Source organism: Myzus persicae, unplaced genomic scaffold, assembly GCF_001856785.1.
Source record: "Myzus persicae strain clone G006 unplaced genomic scaffold, MPER_G0061.0, whole genome shotgun sequence".
NCBI lineage: Eukaryota > Metazoa > Arthropoda > Insecta > Hemiptera > Aphididae > Myzus > Myzus persicae.
Window position 1 is genome coordinate 28,307 of NW_019104265.1, and position 26,133 is coordinate 54,439.

Consider the following 26,133-nt stretch of genomic DNA (forward strand, 5'->3'; position numbering starts at 1 on the left):
TGTAGTACAATATATTATATATGCGACAATGTGAATATTTCGGTTGCTCGGCGGAAAGGGTTAAGAGCGAGCATCGTACTGGCGCTATAATTCACTACTGCACAGTATATAATATAGATGTAAGTATTGTTACTATACGCGCATACCCCAGGGTCACCGCGATTACGATACTTACATGTATATATATTTTAAATGTGTACACAATAATATGTAAATATATATGCCTACACAATAATATAATATAATGACGTGGTATAGTTGTTAACTGCAGTAAGGTTGACAAAATACAGCGGTAGGTACGGCTGACAAAGCGTCGTTTCTCCAAGTCAAAGACGTGTGACTGCGGACCGCAGAGCGTATATTATGTATAGGTAGCACCTACAGGTATTATACTCGGGTGATACTGGTATATAACGATAAATGGGACGCGTTTCGTCGAGACGACATTATTTTTTTTTTATATACGTTTACCGCAGGATTGCGCCTCGGTTTTTTTTTTTTTTTTCGATCGTACCTGTGTATGTAATATATATCTACATAATATTATGTATAGGTAAATCTATCGTTGTCTGCAGCACGACCCGCCTACCTGTTACTTGCAGTTATTATACACGAATAGGGACGTGAAACGAGAACAAAATCTAGGCTAATTCAACGGACGGCGACGCCGCCGTCATTGCGTAACCGCCGACCGACATTGTAACCTCTCTTCCTGGCTTGACGATACCTCAATACGTACGTACGCCTATAGAGGTGCCCACCTCGCGGACACAATTTTTTATTATTGTTATTATTTTCTTTTACTTTTCGTTTTTTGTTACCGAGTTATACCGCCGTTGCCGGTCGGTATTCCAGTGTTAACCAAACCGTTTAGATGACCGGACACCGTCCGTGTCCCCACAGCGGTAGCGGACACGACGACGACGACGGCAAGAAAGTGCGTGACGTTCTTAAACCTAAGCTCTACCAACGGAGGACTGCTGTAGCTGCATATACATAGGTACCAGCTAAAACTATATATATATATTCGTACCAATCGTACCTATCTACCCATACCTAAGCTGAGTTATGGACTTCGCAACATCGTACCGAAACTCTGCCGCCGCGAGAGTGTGTGACGTTCGTTTCGTGTGGGTAAGTCCATCGACGTGTATACGTGACACCAACGAGGCACTATACCTATAAAATATAATATTATAATAAGTCTACATAAATTATATTCCCTACACACTAGGTACCATATTATGTTATCCAGTATCGACGATACAGCTCATGAGCTGAAACGATCGCTTAATATAATAATATACATCGCCTATAAATTGATCACTTTATCCATATATATATATATATATATATTATTATTACTTCCCAAGTCAATAAATAGCAATCTCTATTCTCTATAGGCTTCACGATACTCTCGTAAGTTCATGTTGGAAGTAGGTATAGCTGCTTTGACTTCAAGCATAGATCCTCGACCATTCAAGTATACGAGAATAGCAGCCTAAATTGAGGCTGCAGTCCGAAATAGACATAGGTACCACAGCGTTTCGCTATCGTAACAATAATAGAGCTTGTTTTACTTTTACATCACAATGTTATCTGTAATGGCGACCATTCCAGCACCTATAGGTACTTACGTTTTTCCAAACATCAATTTTTTTACAACATATATGTAGGTACCTATTAGGCATTGAGTGGGTACTGTCTATATTCAAATACTCAATGGTATTCATATTACCGAACATACAATATATCGTATTTCTAGAACAACAAGAAATCAAAGATGTGTTAAACTTTTTAATTTTATTGAATATAAAATAAAATATCTTTATATCCGGGATAAGACCAGACAAGGATTAGGTATATTTACCTAATATGGTTTTTATATATTTAAATATATATATAATAAATATTGACTCCAAAATAAAATTAAATACCTACCTAATATATTATATTTATAAATAATTAAAAATACCTAGTAACAAGTCGTTCCAATATTGTATGCTATATACTATTCATCAACATTTTATTTCCCTCCCCTCTCCCTAAAAAGAAACAACAAACAATTGGATTTTTATACTCATCTCTCGTCCCCGTCTTTAGTTCACTAAACATATTTACCTATACAAATTTAGACATTTTTGGATTCTAAGTTATGTGAGGAATGATGTATTTAGATAACTTAAACAACGCGTATAATGCTGCTCATTAATCATATTTCAAAATATTTAGACTTTTTTAAGCATTTAAGGAGTATTCTTTGATGACTGGTAGGTACCTACTACTGCAAACTTTTAATTCAAATTAAAAACTTTTTCACTGTTGTTTGTATAGGAAACAGCTGATGATACTTCTAAGAATTTGTACATACCTACCTTCAATGATAATAACTAATTAATATAGATTGGTGTTGGAACCGACTACCGACCGACCTACCTACCTCCCATTGGTATACTGAACCCGAATAATATATTATAGGTACCTCTTAATCTTAATAATTATTAAGAAAATTTATTAAGACTTTAATATAGCTATTATGAAAGACACGCGTCAATAAACCGATAATCCTGCCAATCATTATGTATTTTTTGTTTTGTTTTTTATATATATACGTGTATAGCTAATGTTAATAGCAGCGGTCGCGGAGTGCACCGGCTCGGAACGCGCTGCACTGCAACTGCCCAATTATTCTAGTGGATATTACCCGCAACATTTTGTTCTGATCGACCCTTGGGTGTCACCGTCATCGAAAAGTAGGTGTACCCACACATATCAATATAATCATAAGTATATACCTAATATTGTCTAAATTGTAAGAAATACGCAATTTCCTTGCGTAATGTAGGTAGGTACCTACTAATGTTTTTGCACGCGTAACTTTGGTTTACTCTTGAACATTACATATATTACATAAAGTAGATAATAATAGGTTGGTACGCGAAGTAGGTATAGCTACAAATGTGCATGCGACATTTACCACAAATACAAACCATGGTACATAGGGAACTGTTATGAATTATACATATTTTATATATTACTTACATATAGCCTGATATAGGTCGTAGACACAACTAGAACCAAATTTGAGGCTAGGGTCAAGGGGTAGGATTCGTATTTTTTCAATCATTAATCTTTTTGAACATTTCTGTTACACCCTTATACCAAGTTTATTTAATTTAAATTTATTTTTCCGTAATAAAGAATATTATACTAAATTATTTTCAATGGCTTATTGTACATATACTGATATACCCAGTTACATTTATAAATTATAACATTAATATTTATGTAATAGGTAGGTACCAACAAATTTAAACTGTATAGTATATAGGTCGGCACAAAATTGTTTCTTATTACCTATTTATAATACCTATGTCCAACCTATATAAACATTATTTAATAAATTAACGATATTTCTTTCAATGTTTATGACAGCCAGATTTGAGAAACAGTATTGCAATTTGCAGCATTGAGCATACTCGTTTTATCCAATTTTTTGCCTTGTTGAAAGAAACATTTTTGTGACTTGTTTTTCAATACATATCTACACGGGGAATGATAGAGTGCCTTCAAAAATATTCGGGGGCACTTGAGGCCCCGAACCCTCATCTAGTTGTAATGTTGTATATATCTATGTTCGTAGCCTCAAAGAGTTTATTGAGAAAGAAGAGTGAAGACATTAGACAGTTATTACTTATTATGCTTATTAGTTATAAGGTAATAATTTCTGCAAATAAAAAAATATATATGCTCAGCTATGTGATCGTTCCGTGTTTACACAAAATATATTAATAAATTATAATTTTAGAGCCGTATAGCTGAATCGTTCAAATTTCGTTCAATTTTTAAAATGGACTCTAAAATATTAGTAGACCTATTTCTTACTCTACAGCTTCCTAGAGCAGGTTATCGACTTATTGTTTGCGCGTCGTCTATGTGTCGGTACCAAAATATCGTACCTATAAATAAATATACACTACTCGCAACTCTAATTAAAACTTCAATAATTGCTATAATTCATAAATTTATAACTAATAAATTTATAAAAACAATTAAAAATAAATTGAATGAATTCAATTGAATTGCAGTCATAATTACATACATTTAAAATAATATATCTAATAATAATAAAAAAAAAAAATAATAATAATAATAGTTATAATATAACTCGTTATTATTTTAAAGCATAAAAGGTGTAACAGGAAGACTGAACAAATGAAAAATGTATACCAGTTAGTTAAACGTATGAATATAAAAATATAAATATAATATAATATCTAATGATTAATGTAAGATTTTTTTTAGATTCATAGACACGGGCTTTTGTTTGTATTTAAAGTTTAAATTTTGACAAAATTCATCATAATATTGTTATTTTATGATTTTTTAACTTCAAAATTACGTATATATTCTAAAAAAGTACCTTAATATACAAGGTACCTATAGTTTTAGTCAAAATTAATTGTGCTCATTTCAATTATATTATAGTAATAGTTGACACCTAATTATAATATATCTACAATTATAGTACAATAATTAAATTCTAATAAACATAATTTAGTTGGAGTATTCCTTTCAATGTTTCTATTTTCTATTAGATGGGTACCTACATAAGTAGATCATAAAAGCTACGTCACTAAATGAGTAGGTAGGTTTATAAAACAAATATAATTAACTACCTAACTACATTAATTTTTCATGAAAATGACTACCTATTTCATATGATCCATTCTAAAAGACGTAGACTGTAAAATTATTCATTGTAATGAAATCGATGTGCCCACCATCTTAAGCTCAAAGTTAGAAAAGAACCTACTTATAGGGTAGTATTTTGAGTAGGTACCTATAAGATCCTAAAATAATTATATACCTCCTAATTATTTCTAGTAGGTACTAGGTACCTATTGTTAAGTAGACGATGCAGTATGCACAAATGATGTCCGAACTTTTGATGAAAGCCTCTAGGTAAATTTTCGATGTGCACACAGCACGCAATACCTGTCATATAGGCTACGTGGCATAACTCAAAAATAGAACAATGCACAAAAAAGGTCAAAATCAACGATAGTGATGCGCAAATGATATACGACCACAGCCCACAGGACGGCACAGATGGGTTAGCTCACTATCACCTATGTACAGCAAAACGACTTAATTCTAAGTACTTAGGTACTTACCTATAAGAATTATTAATTAATAAGTAATAGGTACCAATAAACGGCAATAATACCTATACGATGGTGTTTTTCGCTGACTTATTTATGTTTCAGCTGTGCGCGATGCGCCTCTGTACAATGTACATAAAACATTTCATGGACATTGGTAGTGTGGTACACTGGTACATTGGTACCTAGTTACTATAGGTATAAATATTGAATATTATATTTATATATAATAATACATTCATATTTTATATACGTACCACATACACTTATATAAACTGCACTCGAAAGTCTAGTAAAATTACAATAAATAATAGTTTGTATCAACAAAATCCATAATCTTTGTTACTTTAATTCGAACTGTAAAATAAAATATCAATTATTATTTAAATTTTAAAGCTATTAAGGTCCTATTTAGAAGAATCATTGTGTACCATTATAAAAATTAAAATTATTAAGAACAGTTTTTTTTTTTAAATTTTAATTTGCATTATTAAGAACAGCTGAGAATAAAAAAAAAAATGTATTATTGTATTATAGTAGTTATGGATGTGAAGGGGTTGACACTGAATGAGATCCGCTTGGGCAAATATAATTATTTGAGCTCATAATTATTGTAAATAGTTGGTATCTAGTAGGCAGTAATTTGTATTTATTCTTTTAGATTCTTAGATATCTACATAATATGTATTCAAAATTTAAATTGAATGAAACTTTTCATAAATATAGACACAAAATCAACTGTTTACAAGAAAAATAAAGGTAAATCAGATGAATCAAAAGGAGGCATAAAAGAAATTGATGCAGAAAAATATAAAAGTGGTAAACTCATGAATGAAGAAAAATCAACAAAATACAAAGAAGAAAAGGGAGATGATGACAAATATAATAACAAAGGAAGTAATGCTGGAGAGGTACATACTCATGGAGGTAAAAAGAAAGAAGCATCATACAAAAAAGGCGACAAACAAAAAAAATTTAAAACAAAAAAAGTATGTAGGTGCATAATATATGATAATAAATATAAGTAATAAACAGGTAATTTAACTTAATCTGCAGGGTTTTCGAGATAATTATCACAAAAATGAAAAACATAAAGTTAATGAATTCTGGGACAATTATGAAACATATGGTACATTTAAGAAATTTGGGAAAAAGGGTGACAAAAAGTTGTTAGGCAATAACAAAAGCAAGAAAAATAAAACCAAAAAAGTATGTGATGTACATTGTATATAGTTTTTGAAAGTATTTATAACTTTGATTAATATTTTTTTAGGGAGGCCAATCAAACAAAGAGAACAGTAACAAAGGTGAAACAAAACATAAGTCTGGAAAAAAAGGAGAGACCGGACATAAAAAGGAAAAGCATAGTGACACTCACTATAATAATGAGTCTAAATATCACCAAGAAAAGAAATCTAAAAAACTCCATAAGAAAAATACATAAAACGTGTTAACATTTTAATAAAAAAATATTACAATAAGTATAAAATAGTATTAATATTTTAACAATAAGCATTAGAAAAGTAGTGGTATAAAAATAAAATAGTTAAGTACAATAATATGTAATTAAATTAACTAATGACAGTAATTAAAATATGGAAGTTACTCAGGAAATCCGATTTGTTTTCTTTAAATACACAGCAATTTTTACAATTCTTTAAACTCAGTCAACAATCAAAAGATTCATATCTTTCCATACTTGAAAATCAATAAAAAAATTAAAAACAATCTTGGTTATAGAAAATAGTTTTTAATCCTATTTTGATCCATTCATAATATAGTTAGAAAATAATTAGATAATGTGACGGTTTTTACTATATTGGTTTTAGAATAACAAAAATGCTACATTCTTAAGTCATTATGAGTAATAATTAAGCTATTGATATAAATCTAAAACTTAATTATCAATAATTAATTACACTACAATAAATATATTTTTCTTGTGCATCACTAATGCTATTGCACACCAAAATATTGTTGCCCAACAATCCATAACTAAATATTCCGTGTGAGAAGTCTCATTCACCGGTTGCCACCTCCACGGAAGTGTGTTATAAAATATATTGTGTCCAAGGTATAGCATAATTGAATTTTGACCTGATAAATATGAATATTTTAAGTACATAATATTATTACAAAAATATACTGAATGCTTACCAATCTCGTTAAATGGTGATCCACCCCAAAGTCTCCAATGTTCAATAATTAAGAACAGTATAATGAATACTAAGAATGCAGAACTTCCAGTAATAAATGCATAAGACAAAGAGAACAAATTTTTATTAATTGGTATTAAGCCTTCTTCTTTGGAAAAGTTACACAAAAAACCTCCAATTAGACCCTAAAAATGCAACAATTAGTATTGAATAATTATTTTTATCATTGTATCAGTAACAATAACTGAAATATGAATCCAAAATTGTATTATTATTATTTACTACAGATTATTAGTTATTACTTAATTAACATTAACCCTTTGATGGTAGACATGTGAGTAAATATAAACAAATGACATGTCGAATGTCAGTTGAATAAAACAATCAAATTCATCTAATTTTATTAACACTTTCAAATGACATATTAACAAATATTTACCTATCAAAACTGATAATAAGCGTATAAATAATTAAAGTGCTTTCTGTCGTTCCTAAATAGTTATTATCAAACAAAGTCTAGAGTATCGATGTAAGGAGCAAACAATGAACACACACATATCCTACTGTAATGATAAAAATAAAACTTAAGACAATTTTTGTTTGATAAGCTATTAATAGTACATAAGAAATATATTATACTTGATAATAAAGATTGAACATTTTTTAGGGCACATATATTTATGTTTGATTTGATGTTCTAATTTGATCAAGAATTTAAGAGGATGTCAAAGCATTGTTTTTTCTCTCTGAGAAATACGCAACATAGACAAAACGCAGAATAATTTTTCTTATGTTTTTGGGTAATCTTAGAGTAAATTACAAAAACAGTAGAGAATAATATTTTTGAGGGTATGACATATTGATTTGTCTAAATATTGTCTCAAGACAATTTAAACATTTTTTATAATTTACAAAAAAATTTTATTTTGAAGGTTAAATAAAAAAAAAAAATTTAATTGAAAATATTAAAAATTAAAATATAAATACCGAGTCAAATAACAATAAAATATACAACTGATATATCATACCCTTAAAAATATAATCCTCTATAATTACTGTAAAAAGTGATTTTACTCCAAGATTCTTTAAAACAATGTTAGGTGAAAGGCTTTTATCTAAGTTCAGCGTGGGTCTGAGAGAAAAACAAATATTGAGCTGACATCATCTTAATAATAATAAATAAGTAACAAATTAGCATGAAGCTTACAATGTAGGGATTGTGTTGTGCAATAAATGTATGTCAATGATGGTTTAAGGCTACATTTATATTTAGGATTAAATCTGTTACACAAAATATTTAAAGTCTAAAACAAAAATTTGTTGAAAATGGACTTAGTACATTTAGAAAAACAGGTATGCTTTTATGTTTTTCTAGAAATAGTAATTGATTGAGTATAATGTGTATCAACTAGTGATGACTTATGAGCATAACCAGTATTATCTTTTTTAAATTATTGAGTATTTTGAGTAATCAATAAAATAACTATAACACTTCAATAATTTCAGTACAATTGAATAGTTTGAACATAATGGAACATGGAATAATTAAATTATTTGATAGTGTTATACACTTAATGCAAATTAGAACTTATTATTTGTTGAATATTTTTCTAGTTATAATAATAATAATATTCTTACTAGTACTATAGTCCAAGCAATCCAACGTTTAATCCGTTCGTTTGTATACTGATAACATAAGATAATGCGACCAGCATGTACACCCATATATACAAGTAAGGTATTTGTCAGAGTACTTAAAATACCTAAAGTAAAAAAAATAAAATTGTAAATTAAGTATTTAGAATACATTTTTAATTAAACACTTATATTATTATCTTACCTTCAGGGTCAAATGGCAATGACTGATAAACTGGTTTAGCTGTACCAGAGTACATGTGATTTTCGCCAAATACTAGCCTATCAATATATCCAGCAGCACCGCCAGTACAATTAGTGTTTGATGAACTATTGTAGAGGCCCCCTGGTCCCAAGTATCCTTTAGGGCAACCAGGTACGGGTAAAAAGAAAGTAATGATTGTGTGAATAGCTACTAATATAATAACTATAATCCATTGCCGGGCACTTTCAATAATATCTCGGATTACGTCCAATTTAGTATTCTAGAAAATTTTTTTTTTTATTTTCTTGAAAATTAATACTTTTGAATAAATTACCGTAAAATAGGGTTGAGGTTTCATAAAAATTGTTTCCAATGTAGCAGCTATGAAATATATAAATGCTAATCTCTGTAATACACCCAATGGTCTAAAAGTGCTTAAATTATTGTTGTTTACAGAATTTAGCACTAAGCCCATGATCAATAGGGCAATTGATCTTCGAACAACCCGACCAAAGACATATTTTCTTTTGGTGCTTGAACGAAGTTGAGATCGCAATGATATGGCTATGCTTACTCCCATGACCCAACAAAACCTAACAAATAAACAAACTATATTATCACAAATTTTTAACTATAAACCAGATTGATACAAATAAATTTTATTTTACCAAGGCAATATGAAGTCTGCTAATGTGATGCCATTCCATGGAGCATGTTCAAAGAACCAATAATGTCCACCTCCTAGATTGACAAATACCATTAATATGATAGATATCCTAAAACATAAATATCGCAATAGGTTAAAATATTATTACATCATTTTTTAATATAAGCAGTAACACAATTAGAACTAAGCATAAGATTTACAATTTATAGTAATTTAAACTTTATATTTATGTATAATCAATAATAATGTACAAATGTAAAATACTGCTGTTTAATATTGAAAGGGAACAGAACACTCATTTGATAAGACTCAATTTGCCAAAAGATGATAAATGTATAAGTTACTTCCCTAAAACACGCTACTGCACAGAACTACTATTAAATATATATATTACCAGTTATAAATCAATATTAAAGAACTTTAAGTAGGGAATTTATTTTTACATTCAAGAACTTAAATTTTAATTTTAAGTAATACTACATTTTTAAAAGAAAATAATGAAATTATAATTTTTTTTTTAATTTAGCCTGAATCCAAAAAAATATAATTAAAAAAAATAATTGGCCCATCTTATTTTATTTTATCAAGTTAATTGAAAAATTAAACCAAAGCAATCTTATTAAACCCAAAGACCAAAATTTGGTTTTAATCTTTCTAATTTAAAATTTTGATACATAAATTTACTTAATAACTATGGTCGCTTATCAGTTAATTGTAAAACTAAATTATTTAATACAGAAAGCATAAATATTATAATGTTAAACTCAAGTTATTACCCTCTAAATGTGTCTAATGATGTGATACGATAACTATTATTTTTGACTGGTGTCGGAATTTGAGGATGAATAATAACCGGTTCATTAGAACCAGTTCCAAAATCCTAAAATTATAAAAAAAAAACTTATCAAACACTGTTATTTTATAAATTTTTTTACAGACATTTTAGAAATTAAATTCAGATTAATTTTCAAAAACATTTCTAATAAAATGAAAAACTATAATTGATGACTCCTGCCCTGTTTATACGTAATGTTAATGCAAATTAAAGTAATTCTGTAGTTAGTTAATTCAGGAATATGTGTATAAATGCATTAAAAATTTTGTTTGGTTTGTCAAACTGAACAACTCTTACTACAGAATTAAAAAATTCATATATATAGCTCAATACACATAAATAGTTGTGTATTTCAAATTTTTAATTCTATACTACTATCATTATACACTTAAAACACTAATCAATATCACAGAATAAAATATTTGGGTTATAATGAAAAAAGTACACATTCTCAGTAGTGCGGTTTCATACCTAATTCAAGCATGTACTGACCAAAAGTTTAATTATCATATAGTTAATTTGCATTAATAAATGTGTATAAACACAGTGTTTGTTAAGTACTTATATCTGAATTTAATTTCAAAATTAAATACACCATTTAGTATGACCATTCAAATTAAATAAAGTACATGTAGTTGGTTAAGAGGACGTGATACCCGCATGTGTTGTCTCCGTCTTACAAGTGAGTAACATAGCAAATTGTACACTCAGCAGAACACGTGTAGCTCCGTAAATTTAAAAATTAAAGTAAATTGACCTCTTATAAAATCTAAAGGTAAGATTATTATCTAGGCAACCTCATAGGCTTTTTATTATATTTTTATTTTAAAGCGAGTTATAAGTATTTTAAGATGTATTAAAAATGTACAATTTTAAAATACTCATAACTTGCGTTAAAATTAAAATACAATAAAAAATCTATGAGGTTGCTACATAACAATCTTACCTTTAGATTTTATAAGGGGTCAATTCGCACTAATTTTTAAACTAACGGAGCTACACGTGTTCTGCTGAGCTTAAAATTTGCTATGTTAAGCACTTGTAAAACAGAGACAATACATGCAGGTATCACGTCCTCTTAATACGAAGATGTATATGTTTAAATGTGAAGATTTAATATATTACATTATTTTTTTCCATACAACACAACTAATTTAATTTGTTTATAGTAAAAACACAATTTGATTAGAAATAATAGATAAATCTATTTTACTACTTTATCCATATAATAAGAATACTATCTACATCATAAATGTTGTAAATTTTAATAACTCGAAGTTAGAAAGGTTTAAGCTAATTAGAGAGTACAAATAATCTTAAGCCCTAATAAAAATGATGTGTAGAACCATTAGGAAATGTTTAATTAGTATTATAAATTACCCCTAATACCAATTAGTAAGGCATTTTTATCAATTATTGAATTAGTAATTAAGTTATAAAATATAATCAAACCGCATTTTTTAATTCGACATCAGAACCATCAAATGTTTGTACATCACGGCTAGGGGCCGTCTGAAACATCTAATAGTTCATACAAAAGATTTAAGATAGATAACCCTAAAGAGTTTAAAAATAAGTTCAAGTTACATTTTCAATATCCAAATCTGTTTTTGATGCAAATCGGAACACGGATGGCACTACGTAAGTCCTTTGCAGATAATTGATGAAAAACCAAACAGCAAAGGACGGTATTATGAGCAATAATGCATATACAAATGCTAAAAAAAAAAAAATTAATGAATTTTTAATTTTTAGATCATCATGAATTTATAAAATAACGATTAATAACTAACGCATGAACAGATCTTGAGAAGTTGATATTTGTTTGATTTCGGAACAAACAAAATTGTTTGAAATATTCCATTGATAAACTCCATGTTCTTCAAAAGTATGAAGTGTTCTGTAATAAAATAGAGTATACAGTTAATTATATACTATCAAACTTTTAAAGTAATAGTTATGAATAATACAAATTATAATATAGTGAAAATTAATGATTAACCTGCAATTATTATGGCTGCTGTCATTGGTTAAATCTAACCAGACACTATAAATTGTATTTAATTTGATATTAGTAATTCCGTTGTTGGATATGTTTTCTTTTTTCAATAAATCACACTACAGAAAAATATTGATGTAAAATAATTAAATAATATCACACAAATGACTAATATATAATAAAAACAAATGAATAATGGGCTAAAATGTATTATGATCCATTTATGTTTAGTAAACATTATAGACATATATTTAATATTAATGATAAAAGAACAATTAATTATTATAACCACCATAATTACCTATCATAAAATACAAAAATTAATAACTAAGTTAACCAATACTTAATGATTTATAATAAAAACTGTGGAACTAATATAGTAATATGTCCTTACAAAAAAGGTTTATGTGTTAACACATTCAATTCAAAAATCAGTATTATCATAAATTATTGAATATGACTTGAATTGCTCAATTTAATAATTATGCAATTACATTCAAAATGTACAGCATAATTACAATTCCCAGAAAATTAATAAACCACAGGTATAACTAGTGTATAGATAAGGATCAGTTACCTAATACAATTTTTAGTGATACTCAAGTGGTAACTGTTAAATAGTTATAGGTAAATATTAGTAAATAACTATGGGTAAAATAGGTACAGGAATAAAATATCACAATAAACTATATACCTACCTTATCTAATATAATTTTTTCATAAAATAGTTTTATTTTAAATAAATAAACAATATAGAGATATAATTTCTATTTTAAATTTAACAACTTAAAAAGAAAATTATATAAGAAATTATAAATTAGATACCTATATTATACATTTAACTAATAATAATAATAATAATATTTATTTTTGCAAATAAAAATACAATACATTAAAATTAAGAAAATAGACAAGTATGCAACACTCCCTATAAGCATAGCTTATATTGGGAGAGTAACTAAATATTATTTAGTCTAAACTTATTTTATCAAACAAATAAAAATAAACCTATAGTCCTTTACTGTTAGAACTAGTTAAAATAATAATTATCTATGTAATCTATAACCTAATAACAAAATGTATAAAAATTAAATAGTAAGAGATAAATGGAAAGTTATATAGGAAGCATGGGGGCCTAGCCAGTAGCTACTCCCTAGGGTATATGATTATATGGATCATTTTTTTTATCCACCTTCCAAAAAAATAAACACTCAATACTCCACTGCTTATTACTAGGTAATTTTTACATTCCTTATTATGTATTGTGTATTAAAAAAAAATTCAGAGTGCAACAGGAAAAATTAATAAAAACTATTACAGCACATACAAATACATAATAACATATAGGCATGTATTAATCATAATATGAAATATACAAATTACTATAGATTGTACCTGACCTGTACGATGAAAAGTATCAAATTATAACTCATAACACATAACATGATTCAACAAAATTATTGTAGGTGGATTTGGGTTTGTATTAGAATCAACAATATTGGGTGCAACAAATTTTTTAATTTTTTACTCACTTTGTAACATTCTTTTGTTTGCATCCACAACGAAATGTTCGGTGCATTGTCTGCCCACACTTGTAAGCATGCTTGGTCATACAAGAGATTCTTACAATCGTCTGACGCCATTTCAAACCTTAAACATTAAACAATACAATGAACAAGTATTAAAAACACGATTGTGAGAAGTCATAGAACGACACATACTTGTGTACGACAGCTATAACAGTAACTCGAACATTTTAACAATAACAACGAGTATTATTAATATCAAACGAAACAAATAATATATAATGAACCATTCTAGCAACCGTCGAACGATTCCACTGTTTTAGTCATCACGTCAGGAATGGTACTAAGTGTAAACTACAAGAAATAATTATTATTATTACTATCGCGCGTTATAGACATCGCGTCTGGTAACCGGATTCGACGATTAATGTAAACATAATACGAGTGTTGGGTAAAAAAAAATATCTTTGTGCGAATATTGTAGACATGATACGTAATGTTTGGGGGAGGAAGGTTCAGTGATCGCATAGAAAATAGATCGTGTGAATAGGTGATCTACCATCGACTGAATACTATTGACTCGAGAGTTCAATACCTATTTCAGATTTCGGTTCAAATCAGTTTAAAGAATAAAACGACTAATGAGTTATAAGTTATGAGTTACGATACTAAAGACTTCTAATGTTCATTATTCAACGGTTTCGACTTCATAGTTCATGTCCTTCATGTGACTAATCACTAATGGTCTATACGACTATACTCTATGAGAATTAAGAATGAGACAATTATTTTATTGTGTCACCACTCACCACTCACCACTCACCAGTCCCCACTCATATGTCATGAGTGCCGAGTGGACGAGTGGTAGACACTAGACATTTAAAACTGTATTGTACCTACTTATATGTATAATGTATATTTTAAACACAATGCTTAGGTATATTCTTACTCTATGTTAGGTACCAATCTTATCAGGTTCACTGTTATCAATTGTTATCAAAATCGGGAAATCTGTACCCATATAGTATGTGATCCATTAAATTTTTTTAGATTTTTTATTTGTTTTTTTATTTTAATCAATTTACGGGCATAAATCTGATATACAATTAAATGATAAGTTTATAAAGTTAATAATAAAATTAATATAATAGTAATGACTAATGATATTAATACATGAATCATAATATTATATTAATATGTTAATTTTCTGTTTGACAGACATAAAAGAATGATAATTTTACTATTAGGAATAGAGAACGTGTATGTATGAAATATTATAGTACTCTAAAGATGGCTAACATGTAAACCATTTTGAGGTTATGGTCTTTTCCTGCTCTTTTAATTTTTTAATAATTCGTCAATTTACCCTAAGATTATTTGATTTTATAGGTAGTAGGTACCTCTTTCTGAGTACATGGTATATATTTATTCTTAGGTGGTTGGGGTTAATTTTTTTCATATATTATATTAATTTGTTTCAAAATATTGTTACACAAATTGATACATAGTGACATCTTAACCTTGTAAGATAACTGCATATTATGTCAGTGAATTGGATTTTAAGGTTTGACTAAAAAATTCATTAGATTTCAGTAATCATGTCATGGATTTTCGGAATGGGTGGTAGTAACCCTGAAACACCAAACTTGGAAAATATAGACAATGTTTCAGATAAAAAGCCGTCACCGCCACCATCGTCATCAAGTGGCGAGGCATATAAATTTGATTCATCTGCATTAGAACGAGCAGCTAAAGCTGCCAAAGAATTAGAAAAGTCAAGTTGGTATATTATTATGTCTTAGTAATTAATTATTATGAGAATAGAGTACATACTAATTATGTTTTTATTGTATAAAATATTTAAGAACATGCCAAGGAAGCATTAGATTTAGCTAAATTGCAAGAAACGACTAAGCAAATTGAGTATCAAACAAAAATAAAAGAATATGAAATTCATTTGGAACAAGTACGTGTCGAACAAAAGCGAGTAGATGCTGAAGAAAGAAAGAAGTTGTTGGCTGAAGAAACTAAACAGCATCAATTACGGTCACAATATCAAGATCAATTAGCTCGCAAAAGGTATTTTGATCAAGTACATTAAAATTCAACTATGCATTTTGTTAGTAACTATATAATTTTTCAAAATAGTAATGTATCACATAATTACTAACAGTGCATGCAGTCAATTTTCTTATATTTAAGTGTGACACATGCCATGTTTCTTGGAGGGTCTTACCCATTATAATAAGTCTTATTAAAAGAATGTCATTGCAATATTTGTTTTCTTTCTCAGACCCACACAAAACTTGATTTTTGAGTAACGTTAGAGTAAAATTACCTATTACAAAGATTATAGAGAATAATATTTTTAAGGGTGTGACATATCAATTTTATAATTTATTATTAATTATTAATTGACTTAGTACTCGACTTTAAAAATAAAATTTTAAATTTAAATGACGTATAAATTGTTTTGAGACAATATTTAGACAAATCAATATGACACTCCCTCAAAAATATTATTCACTGTTGATTCCGTAATGGATGATTTTGCTCTAAAATTATTCAAAAACTAAAAAAAAAGCAATTCTTCATAAATGCATTTTGTCTATGTTACGCACGGGCCTGAGAGATAAAACAAACGATGCACTGGTATCATCTTAAAAACAATAGTCATATCAACAGTTGGTGAAAATTTCACATATCTACTACCTACCTTTAATCGTTTTTAAATTAAAACATAATAAGAAAATTGTTTATTTATGGTTGAATATTCAATGTCGTAAAAATGTACTAAAAGCAGTGGCACATCTAACTTATCAACTTCTATATCATTTAATAACCAATTTAAAATGTATAAAAATAGAAATATTTAATAATTCAATATATTCATATATTTTCTAGTAATTCACTAGGTCACAATTAGTATTGGCAGCATCTAGTTAAGTGGCTAAATAATGTACTGGCATAAGGCAAACAAAGTGTATCAAATCCATCATTAAATTGAGTAATAAAATTGACTTACCTTTTGTATTACTTGGTAGTTGGTACTATTTTGTAAAAATAACTCCGTAATTATTTGCCTGATAACATTGTATATTCAAGAAATGAGCAAGAAATAACAGATCATATAACTCTGAACTCCTTTCTCACCCATACATAATTGTATGCCACTAATTTATGAATCATCTATTATCACTAGGTATGAAGATCAGCTTCAACAACAACGTGCTTCTAATGAAGAGAACTTAAGACGACAAGAAGAATCTGTAGCTAAACAAGAATCTATGAAAAAAGGTACTTTGTATATAATTAAATATTTTATATACTAGGTGCATATTAAATTTTTTTGTTTTTTTACAGCCACTATTGAACATGAAATTGAGATGAAATCTAAATTAGATGCAAAGAAATCTGAGGCTAAAGCATTAGCAAGAGCAAAGGCAGAAAGAGAGAACCATGATTTAACAATGGAGCAACTTAAATTGAAAGCATCTGAACACCGACAAACAGTTTTGGAGTCCATAAAGTATTTACTAAAATGTTATAATAAGTGTTTAAAATGTAAATATTTACAATTTTTTTTGTTTCAAGAACTGCTGGTTCAATTTTTGGAAGTGGTGCAAATGCATTGCTTTCTGATTGGGATAAAACTTTGATGGCTGCAGGAGGCTTATCTCTTTTAGCATTAGGTATATACAGCGCCAAGGGTTTTACTGGTGTTACAGCAAAATATGTTGAATCAAGATTAGGTGAATATACTAAAATTATAATGAAGTATTTAACTTATAATAATATAATGTTGGGCCTTGAATTATTTAAATATATACAATATATTATAAAGAAACCTACTAACTTAAAATAGAAATCAAAATTAAAAATATATGATTTAAAATTTGTGGCAATTTTTAGGTAAACCTTCATTAGTAAGGGAAACTTCTCGATTCTCATTGTTAGAATCAGTAAGGCACCCAATTTTGACATTTAAGGAACTCAGAACTAAAAAAAGTAGTGCGTTAAAAGATGTTATTTTACCACCAAAATTAGAATCTAGATTAGGGTATGTATATAATATTTATATTTAAACATATCAATACAAAAATTCTTATTAAATAAAACGTGTTAATATTACAATAAATATTTAAATGTTAATGTTTTAGGGATGTTGCAATTGCTACTTTAAATACTAAGAAAAACCGTGGTATGTACCGGAATATCTTGATGTACGGACCACCCGGTACCGGAAAAACACTGTTTGCCAAAGTAAGATATTGTATATAATAGTCAAAAAATTGGTTCATGACCAAATAATGATAGTTTAAAAAAATAATCTTTATATTATTCAATATACCTAATTATTTTATCAACTTTTTCTAGAAAAAATAATAGTAATACATACACTGTTTACACTTCATAAATAAATATTAAAAAAATCTGTTGTCATACACCAACAGTTAAAATTTGATTATGCTCAAACTACATTGAGATGTCTGAATAAGGACTTATATGTTTCTTGTATTGCTTAAAATTTGAGGGTTTAAGAACCCTTCCCTAATTTTAAATTTTATAAGTGTTATAATAAAACAAGTCTTATGGAATTATAGGGGACTCAAAGGGTTACTGTCAACTGAAAATACTTTTCATAGACACTTCTAAAACTAATGGTTGTTTTTGCTTAATTGGAAGACATATTTCAATATATATTTCTGTGTATTCAATTGTTTGACAATTAAAAAAAAATATAGACTAATTTTGTATTATTTTCAGAAATTAGCGATGCATTCTGGTATGGATTATGCTATATTGACCGGTGGAGATGTAGCACCTTTGGGAAAGGATGGTGTAACTGAAATGCACAAAGTTTTTGATTGGGCAACCAACTCAAGAAAAGGTTTATTGTTATTTGTTGATGAAGCAGATGCATTTTTAAGAAAACGTAGTTCAGAGCTGATTAGTGAAAATTTGCGTGCCACTTTAAATGCCTTTTTATATAGAACTGGAGACCAATCAAACAAGTAAACGTGAATTATTTGCCTTATGTTATAAATTATAATATTATATCCATTTCATGTGCGATACTAATTCATTAAGCGGGATATTCATGCATTTGTTGTCTCCATCATATAAATGTACGACAGCAATTTTTCATTCACTAATTTTAATACCGTGCCGTTATAATTTTGAAATTAGCTTAAATTGACCTTTTATCAAACTTTTATTTAAAAACATCTGTGCCTAAACATGGCCGATTTTTAATATTTTCATTTTCAAGCAAGATATGGGTACTAATGTGAAATATCAAAAGTTGAAAATGCCCATATCTCACTTGAAAATTATCAAGAAATATTGAAAAATATCAGATATTTGAAAATATGGTCTTGAGTTATACTTAAAATTTCTAAGGATCAGAATTTGAATAAATGTATTAATAAAGGATAAAATAGGGATGAGCATGTCTAAAAAATCACCTGTACATACTGTATAGGTTGTAATCTATTAAAAGTATATTTGTGGGCTCCCATACAAACATGTTCAGTGGGGACCATAATAAAGAGTAAATAAAAAAATATGTGAGAAATATAAATGATTACTATTTTTTTTAATTTTAGATTTATGTTAGTGTTGGCAAGTAATACTCCTGAACAATTTGATTGGGCAGTAAATGACAGATTAGATGAAATGGTAGAATTTGGTCTACCCGGCAAAGAAGAACGAGAACGTTTAATGATGCTATACTTTGATAAATATGTTTTAACCCCAGCATCTCAAAGCAAAGTGTAATAGTTAATCACAATTTACCATTTATATCATGTTTTAAAGAAATATATTGTTTTGTAGGAAGTTGAATATTGAGAAGTTTGACTACAGTGCCTTATGCAAACAAATGGCAGAAATGACTGAGGGAATGTCTGGTAGAGAAATTGCCAAGTTAGGAGTGGCGTGGCAAGCAGCTGGTTATACTTCGGAAGATGGTCTGTTAACTAAAGCTATGGTTATAAGCCGGTGTGAAGATGCGATGAAACAGCACAAACAAAAGGTATTTCCCAAACTAATAAATTGAAAAATGATATTTTAATTATTTTTTAATTTCTAGATGGAATGGATGAGCGAGAAAGAAAAAAATGATTCCAGATATACAAGACAAAATAGCATTCAATAATATTTAGAACTGTTGGTCCATGAAACTTGTAGTTAAATCTCAAATGAATAGTCATCAACATAGAATGTTACTTATGGGTATTTAAATGCCCTAGAATTCCATTATGTAATATATTTAATATTTTTGTTGTTGTAAAATATTTTTGTATAGTGTTTAAGTTTTGAGGCATACAGTAAACGAGAGAGATCAGGTATTGAAATATACAAGTCACCAAACTACTTATGTGTAAATGTAAACTGTAAAGCATATTTTGCTTATGTCATTTACAACAACATGATATCAGGAAATACATATTATAACACGCAAGTGTTATTTTTCAAATAAATGTGATTTTCTTGACAAAATAATTAATAATAAACAAGGAAACACTAGATTAAATAAAATTTTGTTTTATTCAAAAGTATTTTGTTATAACAATATAGTTGGACGAATTTAAAAAAAAAATCAAGTCATTATTTACATTTATGAAGTTCTCATTATCAGCTTTATTAATAACTAATAAGTAACAAGAATTAATTATTAAATTTTACTTTTTTTGTGTTTGTACATAATGAAAATATATTAGTTGCTTTTTATTTTAAAGGAATGTTCAAGTCTAGAAAGTTATTTACTATATATATATATATATATTTGTACACTGTTACATATACCTATATATATATTAATTATAATATAAATATATTAATTTATATTGAGTAAAAAAAAAAATTAACATCAAATGTTACTTGAGTAAAAATTTACATTATGGGAATATCATAATACAATCAGACTGTAAATATGCATTTTAATTCTTAAGAAAAATTATGGGTCTAAAATGAGAACTATAATCTGTTCAGAATAAGAACGCACCGGATAGCATATAAAATCTAGTACTAGTTTGCACATCCACCCCACTCCACAGACCACTACTGTTCAACTGCCGCATATCCTATACCTGAGCACAGTCTGTTCTTATTCTGAATAGAAAATAATATTTAGCTGTCATTTTCAACAGAACTAGTAAATATATGATAAACACATACATTTCTGTGATTGAAGTATGTATATTTTAAAATTTACAATTTTAACAATATATGATAATAAATAAAATAGGATTTATATTGAATGTTTTAAATAAATAATTCAGATAAACTCTTAACCCGGGTTTGGAAGAGGGTAAAAATAACAATAATATTTTGGTGAATGTTTTAGTTAATTGATATAAGATAATGAACACAATTACTCAAAAAATATTTGTTTTGTATTAAATATAGTTATCATATCACAGAACTATTTCTCAATACTTAGTTCAAAAATATAATGTGTTCTTTTTATTAAAATGAATGCAATATACAATATTATTGTAATTAATTCAACATACTTTTATCAAAAGCAATCACACATAAAATATAATAAGCACCTTTCAATTATAAATGAATGTTAAAATCATTTACTTTTGACAGGTTGCTTACCATAGAAACTATCCAAGAATAATCCTACAAATACTATAATAGTAGCAATCCATTGTCTAGTTAACATTGGATTTCCAAAAAATATAACTGATGCAAGTACAGTAAAGAATTTTCTCGTAGTTGTTACGATTGAACATGGTAATGGTCCAAAATCACTTACGGTCCAAAATATAAAGAATTGTCCAAGAGCACTAAATGCTGAGAATAACAGTAGTTGTACTACTATTTGTGGATAACGCTGTACAAAACTAATAAAGTCAAATATTTGACCAGTGCCAATTAGTGCAATGCTCAAAAATATCATTGACCACAAGTTCATGTTGACCATCATATGCCCAGATTTTGTCTTTGATTCACTACGCATTCTCTCTTGAACAGCTCCAGTTACACCGTCCATTGTCAATGACAATATCAATAGTATTTCCCCAAGACCCAACACTGTAAACAATGTAACATAATCATTAGCAAATGTAAAAACAATAAATCTAATGATAGATTAGTAAAGGTGAGTATAATATTATGAACATACAAGAATCTGACTGTGATGAATTAGACTTGCCGTCCTTGAACATGAACAAAGCTACTCCAATGACGACAAGCAGTACAAACAGATATTTCCTCAACGGATACGACTTGCATCCCAACAGCACACCCAGAATCATGACCGGTATGGGCTTTCCGGACTTGGCCACCACCTGTAAAAGAAAACGTTAGAATCGTTGTTGTCATGCCATGTATAGAACAATCATAAGTGTAAGCGAGTCTTGCTCATAAGATAGGCCTGCTAGCTAATAAATGTAATGGAAATCACAGCTCGCTTCCAAAATACATTTGGCAACCTAGATTCTAGGGTTGGCAATGTGCTTGTAATATTTCATCGACCGACCTGAGTGGGATAGTTAACCCATTGTAGCGCCATGTTGCTGAAGATCATGGCCAGCAAGTACGTGACCGCACTGACGGCGTAGTACGCCGAATTCGTCGTGTCGGGGCTTTCTTCGGGGAACGCTTTGAGCACGATCCGCGCAAACGCATAGTTGACCACGCACTGCACGAACACCAGCGACAGCGAGTACGTGAACTTTTCACCCTGTGTGCCGTACGTGCCCCGTGTGATCTTCTCTTGGAGTATCCCGTAGAAGAAATAGCACACGAATATGCCGGCAGCGCAGACGGTGAACTTAGCCCGGATGTCCATGGTTCGTCCGCCGCAGGGTGCCGGGTACTTCGAGAGGCACGGGAGACGACTTCCGGCTAGTAAGCACTGCTGTGGTACCTATCTACGCGGCTACGCCGGAGCACTTGATATTTTGTTTAATATTTATAGTAATACGTTTTTGTTATGTTGTACCGTTTTCAGCGGACGCGACAACCGAAAATGACAAGTCGGCACCGAGCCGTCTATCACTGCTTCACTGATAACGGAATAGTCCACGTGTCTGGTGATAAATGGCTGTTTCTGGTTGGCGAGCACCGTCCATCACAAATGAAGTGCCTAAGGTGGATTGATCAATCCACCGTGAAGGTACCTATATCCACAGAACAATAGCTGGCAATTCGTGCCAAGTGGCAACCACTGAAGCTGAACCGTTCTCAGTTCTGTGACTTGAAAAATAAGCAAATGCATTTCAAAAGTAAAAAATACAAATCTAAATACAATTATAGGAATTGTTATATCAGTTGGACGTTGAATTAACCGAGGTCCGTAAATTTCTAATTTCTAAAGATTAACCAGTAGACATTTTTTTTCTGAGTATGCCCGATATTTTGATTTAAGGAATACCAATGAATATTTTTATAAAATAAAAAGGTATCAGAATACGGTATGTTATACATTTATTATAGGCATATTACATGGATTTATTTTTTGTTTAAAACTAATAGTTTAAAATTAAATTAATAAAAACGATATAGCTTTATTAAAATAGGTATTTTACACAACAGGTGTGGCGTGTTTCAATAGGCCTGGCACGCTCAATGGTACTCCAAAAAATGGTCGTTCTTGAGTTGCACGCTAGATATTCGGCAGATGATGATCACGGCTGTCAGGTCACCGTGGCGGCGTGGACGTTCCAAGTGTACACAGTCATCGACAGAGCTTAGAAAATGTCTCACTGGGCGGTGTAGTAAAGATCGACCAGTGCCTCATTCATTAACTTGACTGCAGAGATGAGGATGGCATCCAAACTGACAAGCCGAAATCCTTGCAACCTTATCACCGCTTGATGTTGATCGATGCACTAGGATTGAGCCGTGGACCGCAAAATTACAGATGTCCGAGGTGCCACTGTTACGGAACGAACTTGCAGTTATTCCAGTTGTCACCTGCAGAGCTGAAGATCTCTCACCCGCAGTGTATATAGCTGAGTGAAGGCTGTTCTGTCGGTGCCAACAGAAATTCCGCTTAAAATTGCTCGTTTTGAAGAAGTTAAAAAAATGTGTGAAAGAGCTTGTTGAACGCTGCATGCATAATTTGTTTATTTTGTAGACATGGAAAAAAAATTCTCCCCTCACGCTCGTGTTACCAGTTACTAGTTAGTAGTTACCACGGTCAGCCGCCGCCAACCTGCAGTTTTTGCAGTACCAGAATAGAACGTCATAAGACGTCGACTTGTAAGACGATAAACTTGACAAACGGAGTAGGACGTATCACAGCATGCAGGTGGTGCGTTTCGACCGGCCTGACACGTCCAATGGTACGCCAAATACTACAGATTGGCGGGTGGTTGATTGTGGTAACTGGTAATACATGAGTGTGGGGTGAAGGTCAAAGTTGATGAAATTACTCCACGTCTACAAAACTATGGCAGAAACATATTCTGCGAGCAACATTCACCAATGATTTCCACAAGCATTTTTTGGACCTCTTCCAAAGCGATCTTCGTGTTGGTTTACTTGGGACTTCTTCTGACACGCACGGGACGGTATTCAATCCGCCATACACCGGAGACAGAAGCCTTAGCTCCGGCGACGACTGGAAATTTCTAACAAGTGTGCGTCGTAGTGGTGGCTCGGAGACAGCTTTGATTCTCCGGTCTACGGCCAAGTCCAACGCTTCGATGGATAAATAACGGTGATCAAGTTGCAAGAATGTTGAAATGGCCACGTCGGCGCCGTCCAACTCCGCAGTCTCGTGATAGGTTGGCACCGGCGACGGGTCGGTCTCAGCTACGACGTGATGAAAAGTTGGCGATTCGGTCCTGAGCTCCGGTGATGACGTGGCACGCCGCAACTGGGAACCGACTTTCGTCATCTCACCATCGAATGCCAAATCTTGCAGTGAGCCAACCATCACGGACTGTTGCTCATTGGCATTGTCCAACGACTTGGCGTTCATCTTCTGTGCCATTTAGTATAACAAAAATGTAAAGAATCAAACTTAGTAATCGTTCTTTTTCTTGAAGTGTCTTGGTACATGTGCCGCGGGGACGAGCTAAACATATACTGATACACTAACGAACTATAATAACAACAATCTGTTTGTACTGCGAATATTAAACATTAGCAGCATTGTTTTTTTTGTTTTTGGTTTGTATTGTGGCCAGTATAGTTAGATTTTAGTCAGCTACTTAGTAGCAAATAGTTACAAAAAAAATCACTATTTATAAATTGTTTTGATCAATAAAACCTAGCAGGTTATCAGAATTATACCACATTGTTAAGTGATTTAGATTGTTGAAGTCAAGATTTCAAATCTGCAAACTTTTTACACAATTATTGATCAATGATCACTATTGAACAAATTCCAAGGCTGGTCATAATCGAGTTTAAAATTTCAGGAACTCTATTAAATACTATTATATATGCATTAATTTCAAATTTTAAAAATAAAAACAAAAGTTTTGATTATACGACCAAGACGTTTATGTCAATGTTTATCTGTGGATTTACCTAATGGCTTATAAAGTCTATTAAATATAAACAAAGTGTATTTATATTTTATAATTAATAATATTACTTGCCAATACAATATTATGAAATCGGTGATAATATATAGTTTAAAATTAATATAATATATTTTTTTTTATTTATTAAAAATATACAATCTATAATAATGGTTACAATAAGCATATTAGCTAAATAATATAATATTCTAAAAAAAATAAACCATATTTGCTTACCAAAAAGCTCATAAGGAGATGTCGCTCTGTTGTACAATAGGTCACAAATGCCAAGTGGGTCACTGTCATGAATGCTCTTGAATTTGAATTCAATGATATCAAGTCATTGTATATGGAAAACTATTCTGAGCGTAGACGCGTGGTCAGTCAGCCTATGATGATGTTGTTGTTATGATTTCAGTAATTTATTTTACTTTTAGGAATTAGTACTAT

General features: G+C 29.9%; 4 protein-coding genes across 8 annotated transcripts; 2 read left to right on the forward strand and 2 right to left on the reverse strand.

Moving 5' to 3' along the window:
• Positions 1 to 309: 309 nt before the first annotated feature.
• On the forward strand, positions 310 to 6,640 carry LOC111040604 (protein FAM133-like). Its single transcript, XM_022324546.1, has 5 exons — positions 310 to 1,134; positions 2,621 to 2,753; positions 5,892 to 6,154; positions 6,222 to 6,374; positions 6,439 to 6,640. Exons 1-5 carry the CDS (start codon positions 1,069 to 1,071, stop codon positions 6,607 to 6,609), a joined length of 786 nt encoding a protein of 261 aa, XP_022180238.1. The 5' UTR covers positions 310 to 1,068; the 3' UTR covers positions 6,610 to 6,640.
• Positions 6,641 to 6,982: 342 nt separating this feature from the next.
• Positions 6,983 to 15,148, reverse strand: LOC111040596 (heparan-alpha-glucosaminide N-acetyltransferase). 5 transcript variants are annotated; one of them, XM_022324526.1, is made up of 14 exons: positions 14,784 to 14,998; positions 14,384 to 14,542; positions 14,195 to 14,312; positions 12,666 to 12,781; positions 12,457 to 12,563; positions 12,251 to 12,381; positions 12,116 to 12,184; positions 10,605 to 10,708; positions 9,830 to 9,937; positions 9,496 to 9,754; positions 9,162 to 9,441; positions 8,960 to 9,084; positions 7,323 to 7,506; positions 6,983 to 7,262 (listed from the first exon to the last, which is right to left on the reverse strand). In XM_022324526.1, the coding sequence occupies exons 3-14, from the start codon at positions 14,303 to 14,305 to the stop codon at positions 7,081 to 7,083; spliced, it is 1,776 nt and encodes a 591-aa protein (XP_022180218.1). In that variant the 5' UTR covers positions 14,306 to 14,312; positions 14,384 to 14,542; positions 14,784 to 14,998; the 3' UTR covers positions 6,983 to 7,080. The 5 variants fall into 5 exon arrangements, with proteins under 5 accessions (XP_022180218.1, XP_022180219.1, XP_022180223.1 ...); XM_022324527.1 differs by lacking the exons at positions 14,384 to 14,542; positions 14,784 to 14,998 and adding an exon at positions 15,089 to 15,148; XM_022324531.1 differs by lacking the exons at positions 12,666 to 12,781; positions 14,384 to 14,542; positions 14,784 to 14,998 and adding an exon at positions 15,089 to 15,148.
• A 427-nt stretch (positions 15,149 to 15,575) lies between these two features.
• LOC111040597 (ATPase family AAA domain-containing protein 3) lies at positions 15,576 to 20,578 on the forward strand. Its single transcript, XM_022324532.1, has 12 exons — positions 15,576 to 15,711; positions 15,775 to 15,967; positions 16,054 to 16,267; positions 17,391 to 17,485; positions 17,552 to 17,717; positions 17,783 to 17,940; positions 18,101 to 18,248; positions 18,349 to 18,451; positions 18,956 to 19,203; positions 19,798 to 19,965; positions 20,027 to 20,225; positions 20,283 to 20,578. The coding sequence occupies exons 2-12, from the start codon at positions 15,787 to 15,789 to the stop codon at positions 20,346 to 20,348; spliced, it is 1,746 nt and encodes a 581-aa protein (XP_022180224.1). The 5' UTR covers positions 15,576 to 15,711; positions 15,775 to 15,786; the 3' UTR covers positions 20,349 to 20,578.
• Positions 20,579 to 21,267: 689 nt separating this feature from the next.
• LOC111040598 (solute carrier family 35 member B1) lies at positions 21,268 to 23,208 on the reverse strand. The gene is made up of 3 exons (XM_022324533.1): positions 22,686 to 23,208; positions 22,329 to 22,494; positions 21,268 to 22,237 (listed from the first exon to the last, which is right to left on the reverse strand). The coding sequence occupies exons 1-3, from the start codon at positions 22,995 to 22,997 to the stop codon at positions 21,774 to 21,776; spliced, it is 942 nt and encodes a 313-aa protein (XP_022180225.1). The 5' UTR covers positions 22,998 to 23,208; the 3' UTR covers positions 21,268 to 21,773.
• Positions 23,209 to 26,133: the final 2,925 nt, after the last annotated feature.

Excerpts from the sequence above, each read along its gene's own strand:
- LOC111040604 (XM_022324546.1), top strand. The coding sequence starts at position 1,069 with ATGGACTTCGCAACATCGTACCGAAACTCTGCCGCCGCGAGAGTGTGT. Across the intron at positions 2,754-5,891 it reads GGTGTCACCGTCATCGAAAA|ACACAAAATCAACTGTTTAC; the intron begins GTAGGTGTACCC and ends TCATAAATATAG. Across the intron at positions 6,375-6,438 it reads AGAAAAATAAAACCAAAAAA|GGAGGCCAATCAAACAAAGA; the intron begins GTATGTGATGTA and ends ATATTTTTTTAG.
- LOC111040596 (XM_022324527.1), bottom strand. The coding sequence starts at position 14,305 with ATGGCGTCAGACGATTGTAAGAATCTCTTGTATGACCAAGCATGCTTA. Across the intron at positions 12,564-12,665 it reads AGCAGCCATAATAATTGCAG|AACACTTCATACTTTTGAAG; the intron begins GTTAATCATTAA and ends ATTTTATTACAG. Across the intron at positions 9,755-9,829 it reads GCAGACTTCATATTGCCTTG|GTTTTGTTGGGTCATGGGAG; the intron begins GTAAAATAAAAT and ends TTTATTTGTTAG.
- LOC111040597 (XM_022324532.1), top strand. The coding sequence starts at position 15,787 with ATGTCATGGATTTTCGGAATGGGTGGTAGTAACCCTGAAACACCAAAC. Across the intron at positions 17,486-17,551 it reads ACAAGAATCTATGAAAAAAG|CCACTATTGAACATGAAATT; the intron begins GTACTTTGTATA and ends GTTTTTTTACAG. Across the intron at positions 18,249-18,348 it reads AAATTAGAATCTAGATTAGG|GGATGTTGCAATTGCTACTT; the intron begins GTATGTATATAA and ends TTAATGTTTTAG.
- LOC111040598 (XM_022324533.1), bottom strand. The coding sequence starts at position 22,997 with ATGGACATCCGGGCTAAGTTCACCGTCTGCGCTGCCGGCATATTCGTG. Across the intron at positions 22,495-22,685 it reads GGGTTAACTATCCCACTCAG|GTGGTGGCCAAGTCCGGAAA; the intron begins GTCGGTCGATGA and ends TTTCTTTTACAG. Across the intron at positions 22,238-22,328 it reads TTCATCACAGTCAGATTCTT|TGTTGGGTCTTGGGGAAATA; the intron begins GTATGTTCATAA and ends CATTGTTTACAG.